The 22,717-nt window shown below is 48.2% G+C and overlaps 1 protein-coding gene and 1 pseudogene across 1 annotated transcript; both read left to right on the top strand.

The window, feature by feature from the left end:
* The first annotated feature begins 1,010 nt into the window (after window positions 1-1,010).
* Window positions 1,011-5,730, top strand: LOC149332104 (glutathione peroxidase pseudogene; annotated as a pseudogene).
* A 5,845-nt stretch (window positions 5,731-11,575) lies between these two features.
* Window positions 11,576-20,122, top strand: LOC149332103 (uncharacterized). Its single transcript, XM_089557061.1, has 4 exons — window positions 11,576-11,800; window positions 15,216-15,314; window positions 17,526-17,602; window positions 20,015-20,122. Exons 1-4 carry the CDS (start codon window positions 11,576-11,578, stop codon window positions 20,046-20,048), a joined length of 435 nt encoding a protein of 144 aa, XP_089413187.1. The 3' UTR covers window positions 20,049-20,122.
* The last annotated feature ends 2,595 nt before the right edge of the window (window positions 20,123-22,717 follow it).

Raw genomic sequence — 22,717 nt, 5'->3', positions numbered from 1 at the left:
TGAATCCGCGAAGCACTGGGGTTTCGGAATAGATGGGGCATGGTCAATTTTCAAAATGTAGAAGCAAGGAAGAGAGTACTACAGGAATAGAGGAGAAGGTCACGATAGTAGCTTAGAAATGGGAGAAAACTGGCAGTTAATCCGAAAGTATTGAGCACGCTGGGGATTAATGGCTAGCTAACACTTGTCACCATCCCGATACAAAGGGAAGGCTAATAACCATCCATCGGTCCGTCCGTCTGTCCGTCCAGAAAGCGGACACGGGGAGAGGGGACAACGGGAGACCGGGCACGGGAAATCCAAAGTGTAGTTTTAAATAATGGATTTCATGCAATAAAAATCGAGTACTTCGGCATTTCCTGCTATTCTCATCAAGGAATTTAGCACCTCGTGCACGCAGAGGATTATAGCGTGGTGTTGTGGTTAGCCTCACCAGGGTTGAAATTGTGGTATAGGATGCGTTCGGTGCAGCTATAGCTTTCTGCCTGAAGTAGAAGGAAACGTTTGAGTTTATATATATATATATAGGTTAGCTAAAGTCTATCTTTGGCTTGGTTACAGTGCAGCAAGAGATTTGTATTTTGACTGCAGTGTAACAAAGAGATCATCAGGCATTGTAGCTCACACATCAGACACAGAAACCCACAGAAACCTAAATCATACAGCTTCGATGGAGGCGAAATCCTAGAGGCCCGTGTACTGTGCGACTTCAATGCATGTTAAAGAACCCCAGGTGGTCGAAATTTCCGGAGCTCTGCACTACGGCGTCCATCATAGCCTGAGGTCGCTTTGGGACGTTAAACCCCCATGAACCAAACCAAATCATACAGCGGATGCTTTGACGCCGTCCACAAGCTCAAATCGCGCCTCTCACCTATGCTATAATCGACGCTATCCCTGACGTCGCCGGATCGTGGAGGTGCCCTCCGCTGCTGCATAAAAGCCCGGATGGAAAGGATATCCTGCAGCAGTTGTCTCCCGGCAGCGGGGCGGCGACAACAGCCTCACACATGCTAGCGTCTTTGGCGCTAGCGTTGCTGTGCGCCGCCGGCGCGGCGTCAGAGGAGCATGCGCGGAAGGCCGGCTGCGACCGGCAGAGGTCTCCCGAGACGTCCCTCTACGAGTTCGAGTTCCCCGAGATTGTCGGCGACCGCAGCCTCAAGCTGGACCAGTACCGTGGTCACGTGTTGCTTCTGGTGAATGTGGCCACCTACTGAGGACTCACCTGGAACTACTGGGAACTGAATGCACTCCAGGACCGGTTCCAGGCCAGGAACTTCACCGTCATCGGCTTCCCCTGCAACCAGTTTGGAAAGGTGAGGGATCGAATGTCGTACGAGAACATGCTTTGGCTGCAGTTTCAGCCGGATTCAGTTTGGGCCCACAGGCTCAAACTGAATAACGTGAGGATAGAGGGCACGTTATCAATGGACAGCCCTGTAGCACTGCGCAGTATACTCATCCATTTTAATTGGTTGTAAGATTTGCGCGTGATTTCAGAATAATGTTTTCTCTTACGCTCGGCACCAACGCTATAAACTGAAAACCTACGTCAAATAACTGTCGCTGCAAAAAAGGAGTGGAATGGGGGGGGGGGGGGGGGTTCCGTTTAATTGGTGTACGACTGCAGGAGCCCATGGACAGATGACTATGCTCATAATGTAGATATGGTAATAGTAACGTACTACATTCATGGGCAAATTTTTTTAGGATGCGGTCAAACGGAAAAAAAATTACTCCTGCCTTCGCTTGGTACCGAGTCAGCTGGTATAAGTTGTGGCGGATGCAACATGCGTGTTGCCTTATGGTTCCAGACTTTTCAGAGAAGCAATCTGCCTGACCGCGATGAAGTAGAGAGAGAGAGAGAGAGAGAGAGAGAACGGTGAGCGGAAAGGCAGAGAGGTTCACTCGGCGATGCCCAGTACATGTGGGAAGGGACGCGAAGGGAGAGATAAATCACCTACGTTGATCTCCGCGAAAAAAGACTACAGCTGCAAAATAAACTTTAGGGAAATAGACAGCCGCACATCTGTATACCAATCATCTTTTTTTTTTTCCCCACGAACAATAAAACAATGGAACAGACTGCCAGAATGTGTCGTCTCAGCGACTGACGACACTTTTTCACTTCTGCTGATGCAGCATCTACGGGCTTCGAAGTGACGATTGTATTCCTGCTTTTTTGTTTAGCCCAGTATACTACTGGTGAGTTGTCTGTGTCGGGGCTGCTTACATGCTTACCGTCTTCACTCTTGACTGTTCCACTGTTACCTTGATGACTTGCCGTTCGTGATAATTGTTTTGACGATTGCGCCTTGTTTTACATGCCACATTTCGTAACATACCCCCTCCCCCCATACTGTAATGCCCTCTGAGCGCAATGTAGGACCACGAATAAATAAATAACTGAAGGGGAGAGAGTAAGGTACATGGTTTTTATCGCGTTTCCGTAATCCGTAACTAACAGTGTACACTGGACATACTCTGAAAGTTTACAGCCTTGAACTCAATCCGCATTCCACTCAATCCCATTAACCCACGTCTTTTCATGTCCACGACTGTAGGCTATTTCGTCCGTCTTTCACTTGACGCACTTCCAATTCCATTGTCGATGTGGTTCTTACGGTGCCTTTCGACCGCCTGATTCCTTCGCAGCAAGAGCCGGGCGGTTCGGGTGAAGAGATTCTGAACGGCGTTCGCTACGTACGGCCGGGCCATGGGTGCGTGCCTCACTTCCCGCTAGTGAGCAAGCTGGACGTCAACGGCGACACGCAACACCCTTTCTTTGCCTTCCTCAAGGTGAGCGCGCGCGATGGCCACACTGGGTAGGTTGAGGTTGTTTGAAGCTACTGGTGGGGCTATCCCAGCGGATTCTGCCGGTAGTTGCTCCACCGTAGCGACTCTTAAATGCTAAATAAGGTCCAGGGATGAGGCATTATACCTGAGGCCTGATTGATCTGCATAGCTCTAAACACAGTCACATATATGACAGTCAATAGTCAACTCCTGCTGCTACCATGTCGTGCCCAAATCCGAGTCCGGTGGAACTTCAAAAGAAGACGATACAGAAATGAACAACAGAAACTCTGTAGACTACCTGCACATTGTCTGTTGATGTCTGAAGATTTTTGTGTGTGTATGTGAGACAGAAGGTGCATCAGCAAGAAGTGCAGTCAACAAACGTTTTATTCGCACGGAAAAGCACGGACTTCATGTTGTGCATGATTCTTGACATGCTAAAAGGGCTGAACTCAGTCGACAAAAACGACAGAATCGTGCCAAAGTGCCAGAAAATGTTTTGTCGTTTTGTAGTAACGACAGATTTCTTACTAGCATTGTGGTATTTTTCTGTTATTCTGTCACCAGGACAAGGGACAGCAACGTACTACAGAAAATTTTGTGGTTACTGTAAAAATGCCTGTTGTTACTACAAGTTCATGACCACAAATACTACAGGAAATCTGTTTTGATGGCAAATAATTTTATATTGCGTTTTTCGACTAGGATCTGTTTAATTCATGGAACTTGTTTTCAGTGTCTTCATCGATTAGTTCCTCCTTCCTCAGCACCACGAACGGCGCTGTGACAGATGCGCCATGCGCTTCTGACGCAATGAAAAATATTTTACTTAATTTCTCGGCCCCTTCGATAATTTCTTTGCCGCGTGGCCTGTCCCAGTGTCGTGGAAAAGTGGTTTGAACTTATATAGAGCGCAGCGTGCAGCTGAACAACCTGACACTTACAAAAGGCTACAGTTGTTCCATTGCTCTCCTGGGCAATAGCTCATACAGCAAGCCGCCTCGCCCACACATGCCTAGAGTCCTACATGTGGGACACCGCTTTAGAGCGTAAAAGCTTGCGCCCGCCAGTGTAGGTTCTAGAGGATCTAAACTTTCCCTGTGCAAGTGGTGTGTTCTGTGCGTTCAGTTTTGTACATTGTGTGCATTCAGAAAGATGCGTCAGTCTTCTCTGGAAGCCCATTTTTAAATTCGACCTCGTCGACTACACTGTAAATCTGCAAAAAAATATTTTGTGCATTCTCATAAGGAAAACACCGCGCATGATAAGAAATGTGATTTTAAGGTCGATGTCAGATGTTTGAAGCGTTACCACAAGCAACAGGTAGCGAATTTGCCTAGTACCCTGCACTGTAGGATGGCTGCAAAGCCGGTGTTAAAAAAATATTTCCACCAATAAAAGGGTGATCCTGAATTGTGAAGTGAAATAAAGGTATTATATCGTCCAATATTTTTATTTTTCAAATTTAATTTCAAATTTCTGAAGTTTCAGAATATATGGGTGAAGCTCTGCCGCATGTCATTGGGGCTCTGAATGCGATGTTTGTTTCGCGACTTTGTATACTAGCTGATGAAGCGCTGAATGCCACTAGCTTTCTCTTGCTTGGAGAGCTTCTATCCGTTCATTTAAGGCGAAAGCCCTTAAGCGCTCTTACTCGCTGCCATGACTGTCCGTCCGTCCGCTGCATCTGAAGTGAAAGTCATAACTAGTCATTAGTAGTTACAAGTCATGACTAACTAGTCATATTAACCAGAAAGAAATCCTAAAATCTTGTGCACTGCGAACCACCATCCTTCCGTTCCATAGCCGAGCGTGCTACCCACTGTGCTACGCCGACATCCGGCCAACGCATATGCGGTTCTCCTTGCAGCCCGTTGTGCTCTAAGCGGTGCGGGCCGGGTGCTATTATTTTTCTTTTTCTTTTTTTCACTCGCCCACCCTAATTTTTGTCTAGCGTAAGGACGCTGGAGAGCGTTGCGGGAAAGACTTTCTTCTCATCGCACTTTAGATCACCAGAGTGCCCCTTCGAAATTTTTTCCGCTATTTTCAGCTTCCGAGGAACCGAAAGAATAGCCAGTAGCCTATATATCCTTGTATACAGCCACCTTCCTCAGGCGCATCAGCACAAGGCACATCTATGGGACCACAAGAAATTACTTTCGAGGATCTTTTTCTCACGCATTTTGGCCACCTTGGCTTTTCAGAATTATTTGGAGCAGTTCGCTCTTTCTCTCCTGATCAAGGAAAATCGGGATCTTGATATCGGGGCTGGTCTCAACTTTGCGGAGGCAAGATTTTTTTTTTTTGACAAAGAAAATTTTTCTCTCTCTTCGGCCTTTCTGGCTAACTGCAGACACATCTTAAGCAGGTCAGTAAAGTTTACCCAAACATACAAAACAAGGACAGCAACTACAACAAGACTAACACGGGAAGATGAACCTGACGGAAGTTCTCTAAAACACTATAGCTAATAAATTTTTTTCTTCTCCGTCTCATCAAGAGCGCACGAGCGGGGGCGACGCTGCGCTCAGAAATCCTGGAATGGGTGTCCGGGCGCGAAAATCTACTCTCACTGCGGGCCTTACAAGTTAAGCACTTCTTCTGGTTGTGAGGGTGGATATGCAGATCTGAATACGTTAATCGGGGGGCAGACGTACGCCCAAATAACAACGTCGTTTTATTTTCCTTCTTTCTTCTTCCCTGCAGAGACAATGCCCGTCACCGGCGACGGCGTTTCGGTCAAAAGAAAACCTTTTCTACTCTCCCCAAGACAGCGCCGACATCCGCTGGAACTTCGAGAAGATCCTTGTCGGTCGGGACGGAACTCCGTTGCGCCGATACGAGCCGGACTTCGCTCCGAACGAGATCCAGGGAGACATCGACGCCTTGACGAGCGAGGGAACGTTGCCGTCCATTAACACGTCCCAGTAATTCGCCCGCTTAACCCGGCCGCAAAAACCCTAGTTCCACATTTACCCCAGCACTTATAGATGGCTTGCATGCAACCACAAGGGCACCATGCATGGTGAGACACCGAACATAGCTTCCAAAATGCATATCGGAGCAGGTGACGGACGATTATCGGATTAGACAAACGTGCAGGCTTTCTACTTGCCTCGGTATTAATGCGTATGCCTTAGACCACACCGGAGCATTCCAATTGGCTGGCGGGAAATGACGCCGCCAGAACGAAGCGCCACCATTGGTTGGTGGGAAGTTGCGTCACTTCCGGTCTTGTTACGCCACTTCTGGTGAAAGGTATTGCCAACACAAAATAGCTTAGGTGTCCCTGTGAGTTATTAGCAGGGCGGCCTAACTCTATGACGTCCAATAATACTTATCTTGGTATAATTAGTTGGCTGTGCTAGTTAAGAAGCGAACGCAGCGCGATAGAGACCTACTCCTGTCCGCCTCCCGTCTTTTGTTGCCTCTGTCGAGCTCCGTGACGTCCCCAAAAATATTCAGACAGTTGCTTTCTCAGATTGGTCCCACGCAGATAACGCATTTCACCTTTCAAGCACTCTTTGTTTGCGAAGCCTATGTAAACTTAACTAAACATTATACAGGAAATTCCACGCCAGTACATTTGTCTTGCGCATCAGGTTTTTCTGAACCATATATACCGACACCGGCTGGTTCAAACTGAGCGCTAGGGGATTGTCATCATTTCCGTTCTCAAATTACAACAACAACTTTTAAGCTTGACGCATGATGGCCTCAGCTGCCTATGTGCCACAAAACCCAACCCGACACACAGCTTTCAACAACAAACACCAAGCATCCGCTCGAAATTTTTAAGCAAATAAAAGCGATCAGTGAGGTTATTAGACTCTCAACGGAAACTGAGAGGATGATCATACCTTTAAAAATACCAAAGTGCGCGTTGAGTTCAAATAACTCAGCGAGCAATTCAACGCAAAAGCTGTAATGCTCACTGTGCACATAAACAGTTTTACACGTTCGCACAGCTGGAGATTGAGGCGAGTTCGAGTACAGGATGGCTTTAAATGCGATCATTCAGTAGAAAGACAGATCTACAGACAGCGCAGAGTCGAGCAGCGAGTCGGTGCAGGAAAGAGGCCTTACGCAATTTTTAATTCATAATAGACACCTTTAGCATACTGTGTACCGTGTTACCGTTACGGCTAGCGGAGCGCCGGGAGCCCGCCCACCGCCGCTGAGCACGCGCTGATTCGTCCCGATGCTGCATGTGCGCGCACAGCTGCCAGGTACCTGGCGCCATCTGGCGCCATCTGGTGCCGTTAAGGCGATTTGCGCATGCGCATTGGATGCGCACGGGCTCCCGGTACCCTGGTACCGGAGACACGACACACAGTATGCTAAAGGTGTCTAATTTCTATTCAAAACCACAGTGAAGAAAATATAGATTGCATTCCGAGCCGGCTGGCAGCCGGGGCGTATGAACTGGACGTTTTGACAGCTCTGGCATATGTCTTCCATGCCCTCCGTTCAAGCAATGGCGGCCTTTATAACAGCGTGTGCTGGCCCGCGCAGCCAGTATGATGACGAGCCTTCCCCAAAGCGAGTGCCGGGTCGGCTCCGAAGGAAGCCGCCGCTGCAGCCTTCTTGTGCATTCGGGGCTACCACAGCGACGGCTACTGGCTGCGCCCGCAGCCTAGCTATAAGTCTGGCCGCCAAAGATCTCAATAAAAATGGCATATCGGACTCGAAACAGTGTCCATGTGTACATTTATTAATGCTGGAATGAATTTACCGGCTGCATTTTATCTGTCGCTCTGGGTATCGTAAATGTATACGACCAGTAACTTATAATACCGCTTGCTTAATTTATCAAAGCGTACACAACACATTAAATTTAACAACCGTATGTCTTCGGCACTCATTACGCACCAACATGTCTACTACACGACATCGGCTCTTGCTTCTTATAATACATACTAATTATGCCGCCGCGGTGGCTCAGTGTTTATGGTGCTCGGCTGCTGACCCGAAAGACACGGGTTCGATCCCGGCCGCGGGGGTCGAATTTCGATGGAGGAGAAATTCTAGAGGCCCGTGTACCGTGCGATGTCAGTGCACGTTAAAGAACCCCAGGTGGTCGAAATTTCCGGAGACCTTCACTACGGCGTCTCTCATAGCCTGAGTCGCTTTGGGACGTTAAACCCCATAAACCAAACCAAACTAATTATGGTCGACAAACACTAGAATTTGTGGGCATTCATTTGTGGAATAGTCTTGATTATAACGTTCAAATTTCGCCTACTATTCATGCCCTTCAAAACAATTGAAACTTTTTTCTACTCGGTTCATCTTAGTCTATATTCTTAGTCTATAAAAATAACATGTTTATTTGATGCTTTCATAATGTTCGGTGCTTACTATGTTTACTGCTAAGTAGTTGCGTTATTTCCCGCTTTCGTCTGTATATGTGTGTTAGCTTACAGTGGTTGGGACCGTTAAACAATTTTTGTCGGGTGCCTGAAGTTGTATATTCGTATTTCATGTTTATGCCAAAAATAAACCAGTTCTATTAAAAAATAAAAAAAAAACATGAGCACGTACGCCTCAGGCAGGCGATTTGGTGTGACATGTTAATGGTGTGTTGTAAAGCCGCCCTCCCGAACTTGTTACTTGCTACTTCAGTAGTGCTGACAGTGGGTATTTGCTGAAAAATTTAGTGGTTCCGGTTATAAATGCTTCTGCGAAAGTTGCCCATCGGTTGTTGGTTTCGTGGAAGCTTAGAACTGCGGTGTTTAAGATGCGAGGTTAAAATGTGTGTGTCGGACAGGCTGTATTACTACTTTTATCTAGAGAAATAACTTTACAACGTTCTGGCACCGTTAACATCCATTTCTCACTCGATAGAACGTACCCAGTGAGCTCAGTTCAGTCTCAATAGCCACCCTGGCCAGTTTGCTGCGGTAACTCAATAGAAAACCTCAACACCGAGACAAGTTATTATCAAAATGTTCTATTGGGCAGATTGAATTAAACGTCAATTAAAACTGGGTATTTTCTTAAGGGTTATAATACTGATAAGTTGTTTATGTGTAGAAAAGGAGCGCCTGCAAGCGTTCCCTACCGTTATCAGCAGACTGCGCATCAAAATGAAAGGGTGCGTCTATTAAACGAGAAGGCGTCACTCAGTGGCCACGCAGAGACACACACCAGGCAATATCGCCTAATGGCATTCATACTGCTCACTCAGTAAAAATAAAAATGGGGGGCAGGCCACGGTGGGGTCGTGACATGCGGCAGGCCCATCATGGAGCACGATCTCATCACTTCAAGTGAGGAGTTCAGCTGCTATGGCGGAAATAAATATTGAATTCAGTCATGAGTTTCTGTACTAAAATCCCCTTCCGTGCCGAACAAACGCGGGAATAACGGCAAGATTCCCCTTATTCACCTACAGTAAAGACATGAGACGCTAAATATGTGTATTTATAACCTATCATTGGTCGCGAGAGGCTGCCCGAGAAGAGCAACATGGGTATCATCAGTCCCATCAATTACAGCACCTTCCATAGCAGCGCAGTGGCGCATCGCTTAACCGCTGGACCACTGCTCCACGAGTGGTACGAGGACTGCCAGAGATACATGCGTGTAAAGCAGGGAATGACCAATTCCGCATATACGGGCATTAACCCATTATCGCCATCCGAACAGCTTCGATCCGTGAACAATGGCTTGGTTTGGTTTATTAGGGTTTAATGTCCCGAAGAAACTCAGGCTATGAGGGACGCCGTAGTGAAGGGCTCCGGAAATTTCGACCACCTGGGGTTCTTTGACGTGCACTGACATCGCACAGCACACGGGCCTCCAGAATTTCGCCTCCATCGAAATTTGGCCGCCGCGGCGATCCTGAACAATGGATCCAAACATTGTAACCGAAGCAACTAATTCGCATTGGGCCTAACTACGCAAATCAACCGTCATTTTTTGTTGATTTTTCTACTTAGTCTTTATTTCTTTGTCTGTTCATGCTACCTAAAAAGGCTTTAGGGAATTGTTTAGGGAGAGGTACCAACAGCGTTTCACAAGACAACTTACGGAATATATTCATACAAAGTGCAACACACGCAACACGGAGCAAATACGTGTCGATTCCGATACCTGGGCCCACTCATCGTCATCGGGCATTGTTCTGTAATTTCATCGAACAGATCGAATCCTACCAGAAGTACTAATGATTACAATACACGGCACACCGAAACATGGCATGTTACAAAAACACGCACTAATTACGGCTCCAAATCATTAAGAGTGCTTTCAACATTCCTACACACTACATCTCATCATACTGTGTAATTCATAAAATTATATCGTATGTATAATATTTCAACAGTCCTGTATGCTGCTTGTCTGAAAACCATGTAAAACCCTTTACATCCTTCATAAACCGTATACAAACAATGCACAACCATGTTTATCTGAAAAACCTTCTAAATAAAAAATATACTTTTAACAGGTTGTTACTCTGTATCTGCGCTCTGTTTTATGTCAGATCTTTATTTATTATTAGTGTTAATAGTTTATTTTTGAACTGGTCACACGTCTACGTATTGAAACGAACTAAGGTGTTTATCACCATATGCTTTTAACAATGCGTGTTTTAAAATATGTCCCCATTTTTTTTTTACCTTCAAGTCTAACTGCTCTGCCAAAGAAACCAAGGGGTTGGGGACCTCGTCAAGCGGCCCGTCTCTCGGCATCTAATTATATGCGTTTCTGTACTAACCGAAGCCTTCATTTCTGCAACAGCATGAAAGCACGACACACTGATGCCTTCCACTTAAGCTCGCTACTCAGTTAGGATTTATATTTAAAGCGCCTTGGAAGGCCTCATTGAGAAACCAGATGCGGAGTCTTGATCGTCGAGCTATTCTGCTATACAGACTCAAGTGATCGCATTCGCAACTTCAATGCCGCTTGGTAAGAGAACCAGTATTTATACTTCGCGCAGAACGGGCGGCCTGAATGACAGATAACTAAGTCAAAAGGCTGGAGGCTCTGATGCCAAATTGTTCTCGGAAGACACCTGTCGAAGCGGAGGGCCCCCACTGCATTCGCTTCAGCAGCCGTCGTCTGGCCTGCTAGGAATAGAAAAAACGGTTTCTCAGAAATGCTCATGTTGAAGTTGTCAGGCTAATTAGTTTGTTTCTAGCGGGTTTTTGATGCGGCTCCTGGGGTTTTCAAAGGACGATTTCAATTAGTGTTCTTTCTAAGTCGAGCGGCGCCATCGATTGCACCCACGCATTTTTCTCCTTTTTTTCTGTAGGCCCATAGGACAGGAAAAGAAAAACAGAAACACCTAACTGAGAAGGTTTTTCTTTGTTTTTTTTCTTTCTTCCTCACCGCAGAAAGCATGATAACTGTCAACCGCAGCCCGTTTCTTATATGCGTTTGCGAGTACCGATAGCCCTTCCCACAGCCTTCGTGGAACAGTCTGTCAGCAACGCAAGAACTCCTGCTCTGATAGTTACGCGCTAAACTACCCTTCCAACCATACCAGCTGAGAAGTCTCAATCAACGTCCCTGCCTGTAGATTGTCTTGACGGTTTGTAGAGGTCGCGAACAGTGGCATCTAAAAATGCATGCTCCTACCCTACACACGCAAAAAAAGACAGAAGCAACGTCCCGAGTTTGAAGACGGCCCTTCGGCTTGACAGCATACCTTTATCTCTGAGCAAGGCAGCGGCCATAAATAGGGTGCAGATTCGCCGGCACCGCCAGAGCGTAGCGATCCACTACAAGGACTGAACCGCAGCCTTAAGGTATACCTTGCTACAAAATGAAGATTACGTGTCCTCAGATGTTGGCTGTCGTGGTCTTGGTCGTGGGTGCGAGTACTGGTGCAGCCGCGAGAAGAAGGTATCCACCACCTGGAGGTATATTCACGGTGCCAAAGTCTCAGCTCCACGAGTACCAGAGCTACGCAGATCAGTTAGCGCGTCTGATGTCTAAGGGCCGGCGGTTATTCCTCATTGTGGATTCCATAACCGAAGTGAAGTACCAGGTGAGTACCAGTCCAAGACAATCCAAGACAAAGAACAGAAGTTACAATTCCCCGTCTAGTCGAAGATCTGTCAATGACGCGTACCATGAAAGATAAGAATGTGCCCACCCTGTCAGTGCCTATAGTTTTGTTCCGTAATTGGAAACGATGTTCAAAGTATATTATTTGTGACACTTGTTTAAATGTTTGCCGTTAACAACGAAATAATTAGGTATAATAACTTCCAGCCGTTGGCTTTACTTAGAAACGTGTTATTTACAAATTTCACCGCTTCGCAGCAACCCTAACCCTCTTCTTCAGGGGGCGTCCTTTTTTTTTAACAAAGGCACCTGTAGCGCAGGAACGGAATCTCAACTCCTGCCAGCTGCCTAAAAGGAAGGTGTGACATTGTCCTTTTGACGTTGTGGTTTTCTCCGACACGTTCGGAAGCATCTCAGCGAATTGCGCCCACTGTGCGAAGCAGTCTCTTCATCTAGACCATAGACGTCGACTTTGGGGCACTGTAGGCCTCGAGCCACCAACCCCCCCCCCCCTCTCCTCGGGTGATTGAGCGATGGGTCAGGGGACAGCACGTTTTCGTACGGTTTTGGACAAACCGGCTAAAGAACAACAGTTGAATAAAAGTTAGAACACCACAGCCTTAAACACAAACTGCCGCGAACATATAGATTCGTCTTCCAGCAACAAAGGAGAAGAATGACAACACTAACAGTTTTAGATTATACGCTACCATCAAAGGGTCCCACTGGCAACGGGAGTTTTCCGAACGTCCTCGGCGGAATCAAATGAATGGCCACTTGATAAGCGCAGGTTTTATTGCGAGAGAAATACTACGCCAGGTCTAACCGCTCGTCGCGTGGTCCGTGGACCCGCCTGCTAAAGGCCGATTCACACGACGGACCGTTCGCCCGCGGCCCGCGCACTACGTGTGCATGCGTCAGCACTTTGAGGGGCGCGCTGGATGAATGGATGGATGGCGGCCGAAGGCCGATTCACACGACGGACCGTTCGTCCGCGGCCCACGCACTACGTGTGCATACGTCAGCACTTTGAGGGGCGCGCTGTCGGCCGCCATCCATCCATGCATCTAGCGCGCCTCTCAAAGTGCTGACGTATGCACACGTACTGCGCGGGCCGCGGACGAACGGTCCGTCGTGTGAATCGGCCTTCGGCCGCCATCCATCCATTCATCCAGCGCGCCTCTCAAAGTGCTGACGTATGCACACGTACTGCGCGGGCCGCGGACGAACGGTCCGTCGTGTGAATCGGAAAGGACGAACGGTCCGTCGTGTGAATCGGCCTTTCCGATTCACACGACGGACCGTTCGTCCGCGGCCCGCGCAGTACGTGTGCATACGTCAGCACTTTGAGAGGCGCGCTGTCGGCCGCCATCCATCCATGCATCTAGCGCGCCTCTCAAAGTGCTGACGTATGCACACGTACTGCGCGGGCCGCGGACGAACGGTCCGTCGTGTGAATCGGCCTTCGGCCGCCATCCATCCATTCATCCAGCGCGCCTCTCAAAGTGCTGACGTATGCACACGTACTGCGCGGGCCGCGGACGAACGGTCCGTCGTGTGAATCGGAAAGGACGAACGGTCCGTCGTGTGAATCGGCCTTTCCGATTCACACGACGGACCGTTCGTCCGCGGCCCGCGCACTACGTGTGCATGCGTCAGCACTTTGAGGGGCGCGCTGTCGGCCGCCATCCATCCATGCATCTAGCGCGCCTCTCAAAGTGCTGACGTATGCACACGTACTGCGCGGGCCGCGGGCGAACGGTCCAGGAGCCACCGCCGCGCCTAACAGATGGTGTGACGTCAGCCTCGCCGTTGCTATGGCGACGCGTGACGTCCGCTTGCGCTCCGCCGCCGCGCGCAGTCTCCCTCTCCCTCTCTCTCCCTATCTGATGCGCAGTAGCGATTGCGCATCGCCATCTGCGTGATTTGTGGTGTATATAAAATTGACAGTGGCTCTGTCCTCGCTACGGCGAGAGCGGCTTCGGCCGCTTATCTGTTTTTTTTTTTCAGCAGCGTCCGCTCCGGCGGACGCGGTTGTTGCTGCGACGCGCGTCTTTTCTTTCCTTTTTCTCTTTCCTCTGCTCCTTTAACTCTCCTCTATCTGCACGTGGCAGCGGTGGTGGCTTGGCTCGAGCCAGTAGGCAGGTCCGTGCAATCCTTTTCATCCTTCTCTTTCAGTCACAACAACAACAACAACAGCTCTGCTTGATATACGTAGCGTGAGGTGAGGGCGAGGTGTCCACATCTCAGTGGACTCCTGAACCAGAGGGAAGGCGCATAACTGCCCTCTTGGAACGGTGAACATCCCAACCATGCTTTAAGCTAAGTGGCGGTAGTGACAGGTGTGCGCTGCATGCGTTGGCATTGACAACGTTGTGACAGAAACGCGGCGCTGAAGCCTTAGGCCGTCGGCGTTCGTTGTGTTCATTGGCGTTGGCGTTGACCACGTTTACACTCTGATCATTTTCAGGAAAGCAAGTGCGCATAATGGCTCACTGGGTCAGTGGACGCCTGAATCGTGCTTACAGGTACGAGGAATGGTGAGAGAGAGATATGAGCTGCAGGCATTACAAAGTTGTGCCAGAAACGCGACGCTGAAGCCGTAGGCCATCGGCGCTCATTGGCGTTGGCGTTGTCAACGTTTTACACTCCGATCACTTTAAGGAAAGGAAGGCGAGCGCGCGCGGCGAGGCACGCCAGCTGTGCGTAGTGACGTCACTTGCTCCTCGCGCATGCGCAGTATGGTCGTGCAAGAGCACGCGAAACGGCGAGACTGCGCGCAATGTAGCTCACGCAACAATACATGGCTACACGCAGATGTTGCTTTCGCAATCCTCCAGATTTAACCACAGCTAAACCACAGCCAATTTTTTTCTTTTCTAAGACTTCGCGAACCCTCGCCGAACGGCCAAATCATGTCTGGACCCGGAACATCAGCTGTGAACGTACCTGAGAAAATAAGCTGTCTGTAACTCCGTTTCTTTTTTTTTTTTGCTTTTTTCGTGATGAACGCCTCACATAGAGTAGGATACAACTCAAGAACGAAGCGGCTTTTCCCCGTCACAGGACCCCCCCCCCCCCCCCCTTCCAACCAATGGCGTCGGCCGATTCTCTTTAGCCTCCTGGTGCGACAATGCAGGGAGTGGCAGTTGAAAGGGGATAGTGATAGTCCCCTCCCTGTTCTGTCGTGCAGATTACATGCGCTGTTTAGGAAGTGAAGTATATGAGCCCATGCATTAGCTGAGCACTACGGTTGCAGGCACCCCCTGTAGTTCCTGGACGAGTCATGTTTGGTTCTACTTCTATAGCTGCGCGGCAGTCTGTGCTTTACTCTCCCTCTCTCTGCTGCTAGCCCGAGACCTTCTCTCCCATTGTGTTGTGTCTCGTGTTTTCAGATCGTTGCAGGAAAATTTATCTGGATAAAAATCCTGGTTACCGAATCTGACTGCAGACCCGGGACCAAGCAGTCGGAGTGCACTCCATTGCTTTGTGCGGTGAGTGGCAGTCCTGTACTATAGCGCGCCCACAAGACGTCTCGTTCTTGCTAAAGTACAGAGCGATGGCTTGTCACGATGCAGTGGTATGTGTATACCAGGTGTGTCAAGGAAGACAGTAATTTTCAAAAATAAGGTTTTTAGGGTAAAAATATGGCTTTTGCGGCATAGTCTTACCAGTTATGCTGGACATCGGAAAGCCAGTGAATTGCCTTAAGTAAGCTGGTTAACTAATTTCTGATAATCAGCCTTTTAACTATCGCAGCTACGCAACCGGTTGCAAATAGAGATTCGTAGCCGGTCGTTAGTAACAGTTTTTAGAATTTCGGAAACGCTATTATCCTCGGCGCTGTGGCTCGGCGAAATTTGGCTACATTGTGCCAAAATACATGCGATTTCGAAAAGCATGCAGGCTAAGCAACCTTTCCAGTGCACCTATCTAGCCAATAAAGCCTAATTTTGTGGAGCCATATCGCCAAGGGTAATGGCACTTCCAAAATTCTTAAAACTGATCTGGCTATGACTAACCACCGGCTACAAATCTCTAATTAGAACTAGGCGTCTAACTCTAATAGCTAAAAAGTTGATTATTAAAGATTAGTTAACCAGCTTATTAGTTAAGACGATTCACCGGTTTCCTGGTGTCTTCCAACACTGCTAATACTATGATACTATGAGCCAAATTTTTACCTAAAGAAACCTGTTTTTGAGAATTGCTTAAACTGCCTTGAAACACCTGGTATATATCATCTCTGCTTCCTCATGTATATTGCTTCTCCGCTAACAATCAACACATTGTTTATAGTTGTGCTGGTTAACCCCCCCCCCCCCCCCCCCCCCCCTGTCTACTACATCACAAGATGCCCCAGTACACTGAACGTAGTCCTAGTGTGCAGTGCCCACTACGGACCCCGTTGGGTACCAATGGATTATTCAGGTACTAATTTTGCTTTATCAATAAACTTGAAATTAAAAGAACAATCTTCCGGCGCTGGGGAGAGCGCGAGGGCGAGGGCTATGCCGAAGGAGTAGTGGCGTAATTTCACTGAACACTGCAGCAGCCTTCGTCGTAACAAACAGTATAACAGATGTTTCAGGGAAGCCCCCCCCCCCACCACCCCCACTGTTATTTAAAAATGGACTTTTCATGTTATGAGGACGGCTTCTGCGGTTGAATAATGCCAGCGTCGGTGGAGATCAGAAAAAAGGCGACTACAATTAATGAGTTAGCCGGTTAACTAGTTATTGATAATTATTTTTTGAAGTATTACAGTTAGTCAACTGGCTGCGATTATAGATTTGTAGCTGGTCGTTAGTAGTAGCCACATCAGTTTTCAGAATCACGAAAACGTGATTACTTCGCCGTTGTGACTCGAAAAAATTTAGCTACTTCGACTACGTGCACTGGAGGCGTTGCTTTGTCTGCACGCTTTTCGAAAGAGCATGTATTTTGGCACGATGTCGCCAAAATTAGTTTGGTCACAGCGCTGAAGGGTGGCTGAAGGTAATCGTGTTTTCGAAATTCTAAAAACTGACATGGTTAGTACTAATGACCGGCTACAAATCTCTAATTGCAACCAGGTGTCCAAATGTAATAGCTAAATAATTAGCAGAAAAATTATTCACCTGTTTTGTCATGTCCGATAACTCAGGTATTATTGTGGCGCAGAAACCGCCTTCATACCTCAAAAAGCCTGTTTGTAAAAATTAATGGTAGTATTCCCTGGAAAATGCGTATGCGTGTGTGTGTGCGCGCGCGCGCATGCGTGCGTGCGTGCCCGTGGGCGTGCATCGTTTGCGCGTGCTTGCGTTTGTGCGTGAGTGCGTGTGTGCGTAACTGCGGGCGTGTGTCCGTGTACGTGTGTGTGTGTATACGTGCTTGCGTTTGTGCACGCGTATGTGTGCGCGTGTGTATGATCCTGGCGCGTGCGTCTGTGTGTCTGTCTGTCTGTGTGCGTGTGTGTGCGTGTGTGTGCGTGTGTGTGGTTCGTTTGTTCGTGCGCATGTGTGTATGTGCTTGCGTGTGTATGTGCGCGTGTGTGCGGTGTGTGAGTGTGTGTGCGTGTGCGTAGCGGAATTTTTCAGGTTATATTCGGCGAACGGTACAGCATCGATCCCTCTTATGCTGCATTCGTTCAAGGCATAAAATTGCTCACTGATGGTGGCCATGTCTGACTCACTCCTGTGCCTCTCTCCCACTTCCCTCCCCAGCCTTCTTACACCTGCAAAGCGAAGATCTTTGAGAACTGGGCGCAGAGGAAGTTCCTGTGGAAGCACTGCAACTTTCAGTAAGGATGCCGCCGTCATATACGACCTCATTCATTGAAGCGCACAGCGAATTCAATCACAAAATTGGGGTGACGCTTTTAAGCTCCTCTTCAAGCGTATGGCGCGAATGCGTTGATGGCTCCCTTACAGAGGACGGCAGATTGGTGTTCCATGGTGACAAGAAAATCCAAACAACGCTAGACAACAGGACCAGAAAGAGGCTGAGCGCCGTGTTTGTTTTCTGCCCTTTCTTGTCCAGCTGTCTAGCGCTGTTTGTATTTTCTTGTCACTTTAGACGGCTTGAGGTCCTTCTGGCAAATCACGGCGCAGACACGGCCACCGTCGGACAAGACACACAAGGCCTCCTTTCAATTAAGTCGAAAGAACGAGACTCAGTTACTGGTCAATGGCTGATTTTTATGACCGACAACGCAATTCCGAATTCTGATTAAAAATGATAAGTACAGAAGGACATGGCAAAATAGAAAATGGCAGGGAGACCTCCTATTATTAACTGGCCCTGCTAAAATGGAATGCGTGCAAGTATGGCGGAAGATTAGGACATTGAAGGACAAAAATGTGCGGAATTCGCACTGATTATAATGCAGAGCTTCTATACTGCGTTTCATATACAGGGTGTTTCACCTAAGGCTTTACAGACTTAATCGCTCCAAAACACATGCGTTTTCACGAAGCTTGCAGGCAAAGCAACCTCTCCAGTACAACTCTTCGAAACAGCCAAAATTTCATGGGATACAGCGCCGAGAGTAGCCGCGCTTTCGAAATTCTAAAAACTTAAATAGATATTACTAACCGTGCGCTACAAGCCTCTCATTAGTTAGGGAGACTAACAGCAATAGTTGAAAAGTTAACTATGCAATATTAGTTCACCAGCCTGCTAGTTAGCACGTCCTAGCCGTATTCGGATGTACTACACCGCTGACAACGCTATGCCGAAAAAAGGGCTCTTCTAGCTCAAAAATCCTATTTTAAAAAATTGTGTAAACTCTAAGGTGAAACACCCTGTATAAACACTTAACGCAGGCCAAAGCTAGTGCGCTAGATCGGGCAGGCTAAGTCCGCGTACAAAAAGCAGTTCGTCATACAACGAATGAGAACGCAGGCATATTAGTGCGAATTAACCATTGGCCTTCTTAATCTAGAAGATGCCGGTGTGTGGTGAAGCCTCTGAAGTTAGTCACGTGATACGGTAAATGGCGGGAAATAAACGAGACTGATTGTTAGGCGATGGCTACGCTTGTTTGGGGTGGGGTCATTAATGACAATAGCAATGATAAAGATTTTTAGGTTGAAGGCCTTTAGGCTCACGTCCTTTAAGTTTTTAGGTTGAAGGTCTTTAGGCTCACGTCCTTTAAGTTAAAGACCTTTATGGTAAAGGCTTTTTGTGGTAAATGCCGTTAGGTCCAATACATTTCCGTCAGAGGTTTTTACGGTTATGGCCTTTAGTGTAAAGGTCTTTAGGCCAAAGGATCCATTCGCATTCACAGTACGTAAGGACCTAAAGTGCCCACCCTAACTTTTTCGTTTGGCCTCTTGTCACATTTACTTTCTGCGACTCATCGAGAGTCCGAGAAGAATGACATGTGGCGGTATGATACACACGGCTGGCAGGGTGAATTACTCTGACTCCATCCGTGCCTAAAAAAAAATTGGAGAGAACACTTGAGCTCCGCCTTAAAAGTATGACATGATAGCGTAGTGGGTTAGGCTTTCATTCTGAGCATTTTGACACCTTTGAACCCCCCCTTTTTCCCAACTTTTTATTTTTGTTCATTTCTTCAATTAATCAATTAATTGCAATGGTTTCATTTACTCGTCATAGCCTGTGACACACCAATCACTAAAACCACAAATTACCGTGATACGTTTTTTTTACGCAGCCCCCAGATCGCCGGTTCAAATCACTGCCGTGAGCTAGGCTCTAAAATTAGTTTATGCTGCATGAAACGCTGAATCGTATGACACCATCCGGAACATTCTGCAGCAAACGGTTGTCATGACAAGATTTTTTTCGACGCGCGGTGTTCACAACTGCTACGACGTCGACGGCTTTTCGACCGAACGAGCTGTATACGCTCTCGAGTCAAATAGTTCACACTCAGTGAAAGTAATATTCAGAGGGCACGACCACCGAGTGCCTCACCGCTTCGACCATGGTTCTCACTTCGTTTTATATCACTCTTTCTTGCATCGAAACGCTCACCAAGGTTTCGAGAAGAACGAATAATACGTGGCGTAGTAATACAGTTTTGTGGGAACACTTCGCTCAGCCTCCGCAGTGTTGACGGCTGAATGAAATGGAGTATAGCAATGGAACATTTCCCCTAGAACTTAAGCGCGAGATTGGCTGATACATCTTTCGACTCTGTTAATATCCCGTCTCCTCGTCTTTCTATGTACTTGTTTTTCAGAGCTGGCGCGAACGGGCAGAGAAATCGCTGCTGAGCCAAGTATCTCTCGTGCATGACCACGTGATAATGTTCCCGCACTTTTGCTTAAATAAATTATTCTCTTTCTGACACGAGGACTGGTTTCTCACTGCTTTCTGGCAAATACAAACCAAGCTTTTTTTTTTTCTGACGGCACTTCCTTAATGCCGCCAAAAGCCTTCAGTAAACTTCTTGCAACGCGAACTTAACGTGCAGTGATCTTTAAAAGTTTCCGGCCCGCCATTCGCGTGACGTCGACTGCCCGGCGCCACTAAGTAGGCAACCATGGCGGCGCAATGAAAGGGCGGGCTAAGATGCAAGCTACGCAAGCTGTAGAATAGCTTCGCAGCCCTACTAGAGTAGAAAGTTGTAGCAAAGTGCTATCCGCTACCGTGATTCGCTTCCGCACGCTCCCAGTGCACGCGCGCCGATTGGTCCCGACGCAGGAGGCACACGCGCACCTTGCCGTAACCTGGCGCCATCTGGCGCTCTCAAGGAGACCTGCGCACAAGGAGTGGCGCACCGCGGAAGCGGATCACAGTAGCGGATCGCGCTATGCCAAACTCTCTATTAGCGGGTTTATCCGGTTCCCGGAAATAATCCAGTATACTGAAGTAATGACGGCGTCCCAAGGTGTCGGAGATGAGGCGACGTTTGTCAGCACCCTTTTAGTTCATTTCTTCTGGAAAACAGGGTATTTTATGGAACAAAACTCGCATCACTACCGACGCCTACTAGAGGGGTAACGGTACATTGCCTCTTTCCTCCCACCTTCCACAGTAGCTCATGGGCCGCGAGCAGCCCGCCGGAAACGGAAAATAGCTACTTCTGCATGAGAACCTGTTATTCAGTTTGAGTTTTTAGTTGGGGCATTCCAGCAGCAGACACCCGTAGCATATCTTTAGCATTTAGGACACCTTTAGCATTTCAATGGAGGCGAAATGCTAGGTGTCTGTGCAGGGGTCTGTGCCGTGAAGAACCCCAGGCGGTCGAAATTTCCAGAGCCCTTCATTACGGTATCCCTTGTAGCCTGGGTCGCTTCGGGACGTCAAACTCCCTAAACTAAACTTCAGCATACCATACACCATGTTCTATGAATGTAGTAGGAAATGACCAATTCCGCACCTACGGTCATTAGGTCATTAACCCATTATCCTTATCCGAACAACTTCCATCCGGGAACAACGGATCCTTAAATCGGAACTGAGGTTCAAAACCCAAGTGCTAGCGCAACTAATTCGTATTTGGCCTAACTGCACAAATCAATCGTCATTTTTTTTGCTTATTTTTGATAGTCAGTTTCTTTGTTCATACACAGGCTACCTAAATCGCCATTAGACCGTTGTTTACAGATGGGCACCAACAACATTTTACAAGGCAACCTACTGAATATAGACAAAGTGCAAAACAAGCTGCAAACACGCATTGATTCCAGTACTTCGACCCACTCATCGTCATCGGGCGTTGCTCTGCAGCGTTCGCCGTGCCAGCTGCGTGCCGACAAATTGCTGCTTATTCTCGGTACGACGCAATTCTCGAACAAGAATAAGGAAAATTTTTCCACTTACTCCGGTTGACAACTCGACAGCTGCCCTCCGTCTGGATCGCTTTCAACCGCTATTGAGCCGAAGGAACACCACGCATGTACACCCTTCCGATTGTTTAACGGTATCACGCGACCATCGACTGTTCGCTTGTTTTGTTTGAAGTTGTTTGCTTATATGGGTGTGGCGCACGATTTTGATAAGTGGCGAATTGAAGGGTCGGGGGCAGCGCGCAGCTCCAAGCAACAGCCTAGCAGACGACGGCCGCCGCGGCCTGGGCTTCGTGTGCATGCGGCCACTCTCGGCGAGTTTGCCGATTCGTTCCGCCATAGGCCGCTGATTAAGCAAACGGTCAAAGCTCGCGTGATACGGTTAACAAATTGGACGGGTGTACTATCGCGCTCAATATGACTTGCAACGCCGGGAAGCGTGGCGCCGGAGCGCTTATCAAAGCATGGTGGGACTGGCAAGCGGCGCGCTTGAAAAAGAAAGGGTAAGGATTTTGCTGTTCTAGCAGTGACCCTCCTCCCCCCTGTCGTCTAGTCTGGAGAGGAGCATAGCGTTATCGCATCGCCCACGTTAGCGCGTTAGTGACAATGCAAGGCGCATGTCCCAATTGATCTCAGATTGCGTAGGTCAAACGACGCGGGGGATGCGGCTGACTGGTAGAACAGCAGAATCCTTTCCACTTTGTTTTCAAGCACGCCGCTTGTTGGCACCACCGTGCGTCCGGAAAGCACTGCGGTCACACGCTCGTGTGTTGCAAGTCATATTGAGTGCGATAGTACCTCAGCATAAATCGCGTCGGGCAGGCGGCCAGAGTGGCTTGGCAGCCGAGTGACTGCTGTCATCTTCGGCGCTGCCTGCTTCATGCTCGGCAGTAGCGAATGTGCTGCGTCTTAGAACGAGCGATACCAGCATGTGCCAGTGACAGTGCTTTTCCCCGCCAACACCGAAATTTGCAACGACACTGACGGCCGTTCTGAACTTTTTCGACGTCCGCATTGGCTATCGCAAGGAACGTCGGCATCATCGGATCCTTCGGGAAACGCCAGTGAGGTTTTATTCGCTAGTGGGCAAGGCAGCACCCGTGGGATGCAGTCGCAGTTAAACCCGTTCGTCTTTTTTATGTAGGTTAGTA

Source organism: Amblyomma mixtum, chromosome 8 (assembly GCF_055824585.1).
Source record: "Amblyomma mixtum isolate Tamu chromosome 8, ASM5582458v1, whole genome shotgun sequence".
Taxonomy (NCBI): Eukaryota; Metazoa; Arthropoda; class Arachnida; order Ixodida; family Ixodidae; genus Amblyomma; species Amblyomma mixtum.
Note: the sequence above shows the minus strand (reverse complement) of the source record. Positions and strands in the feature narration are given on the sequence as shown.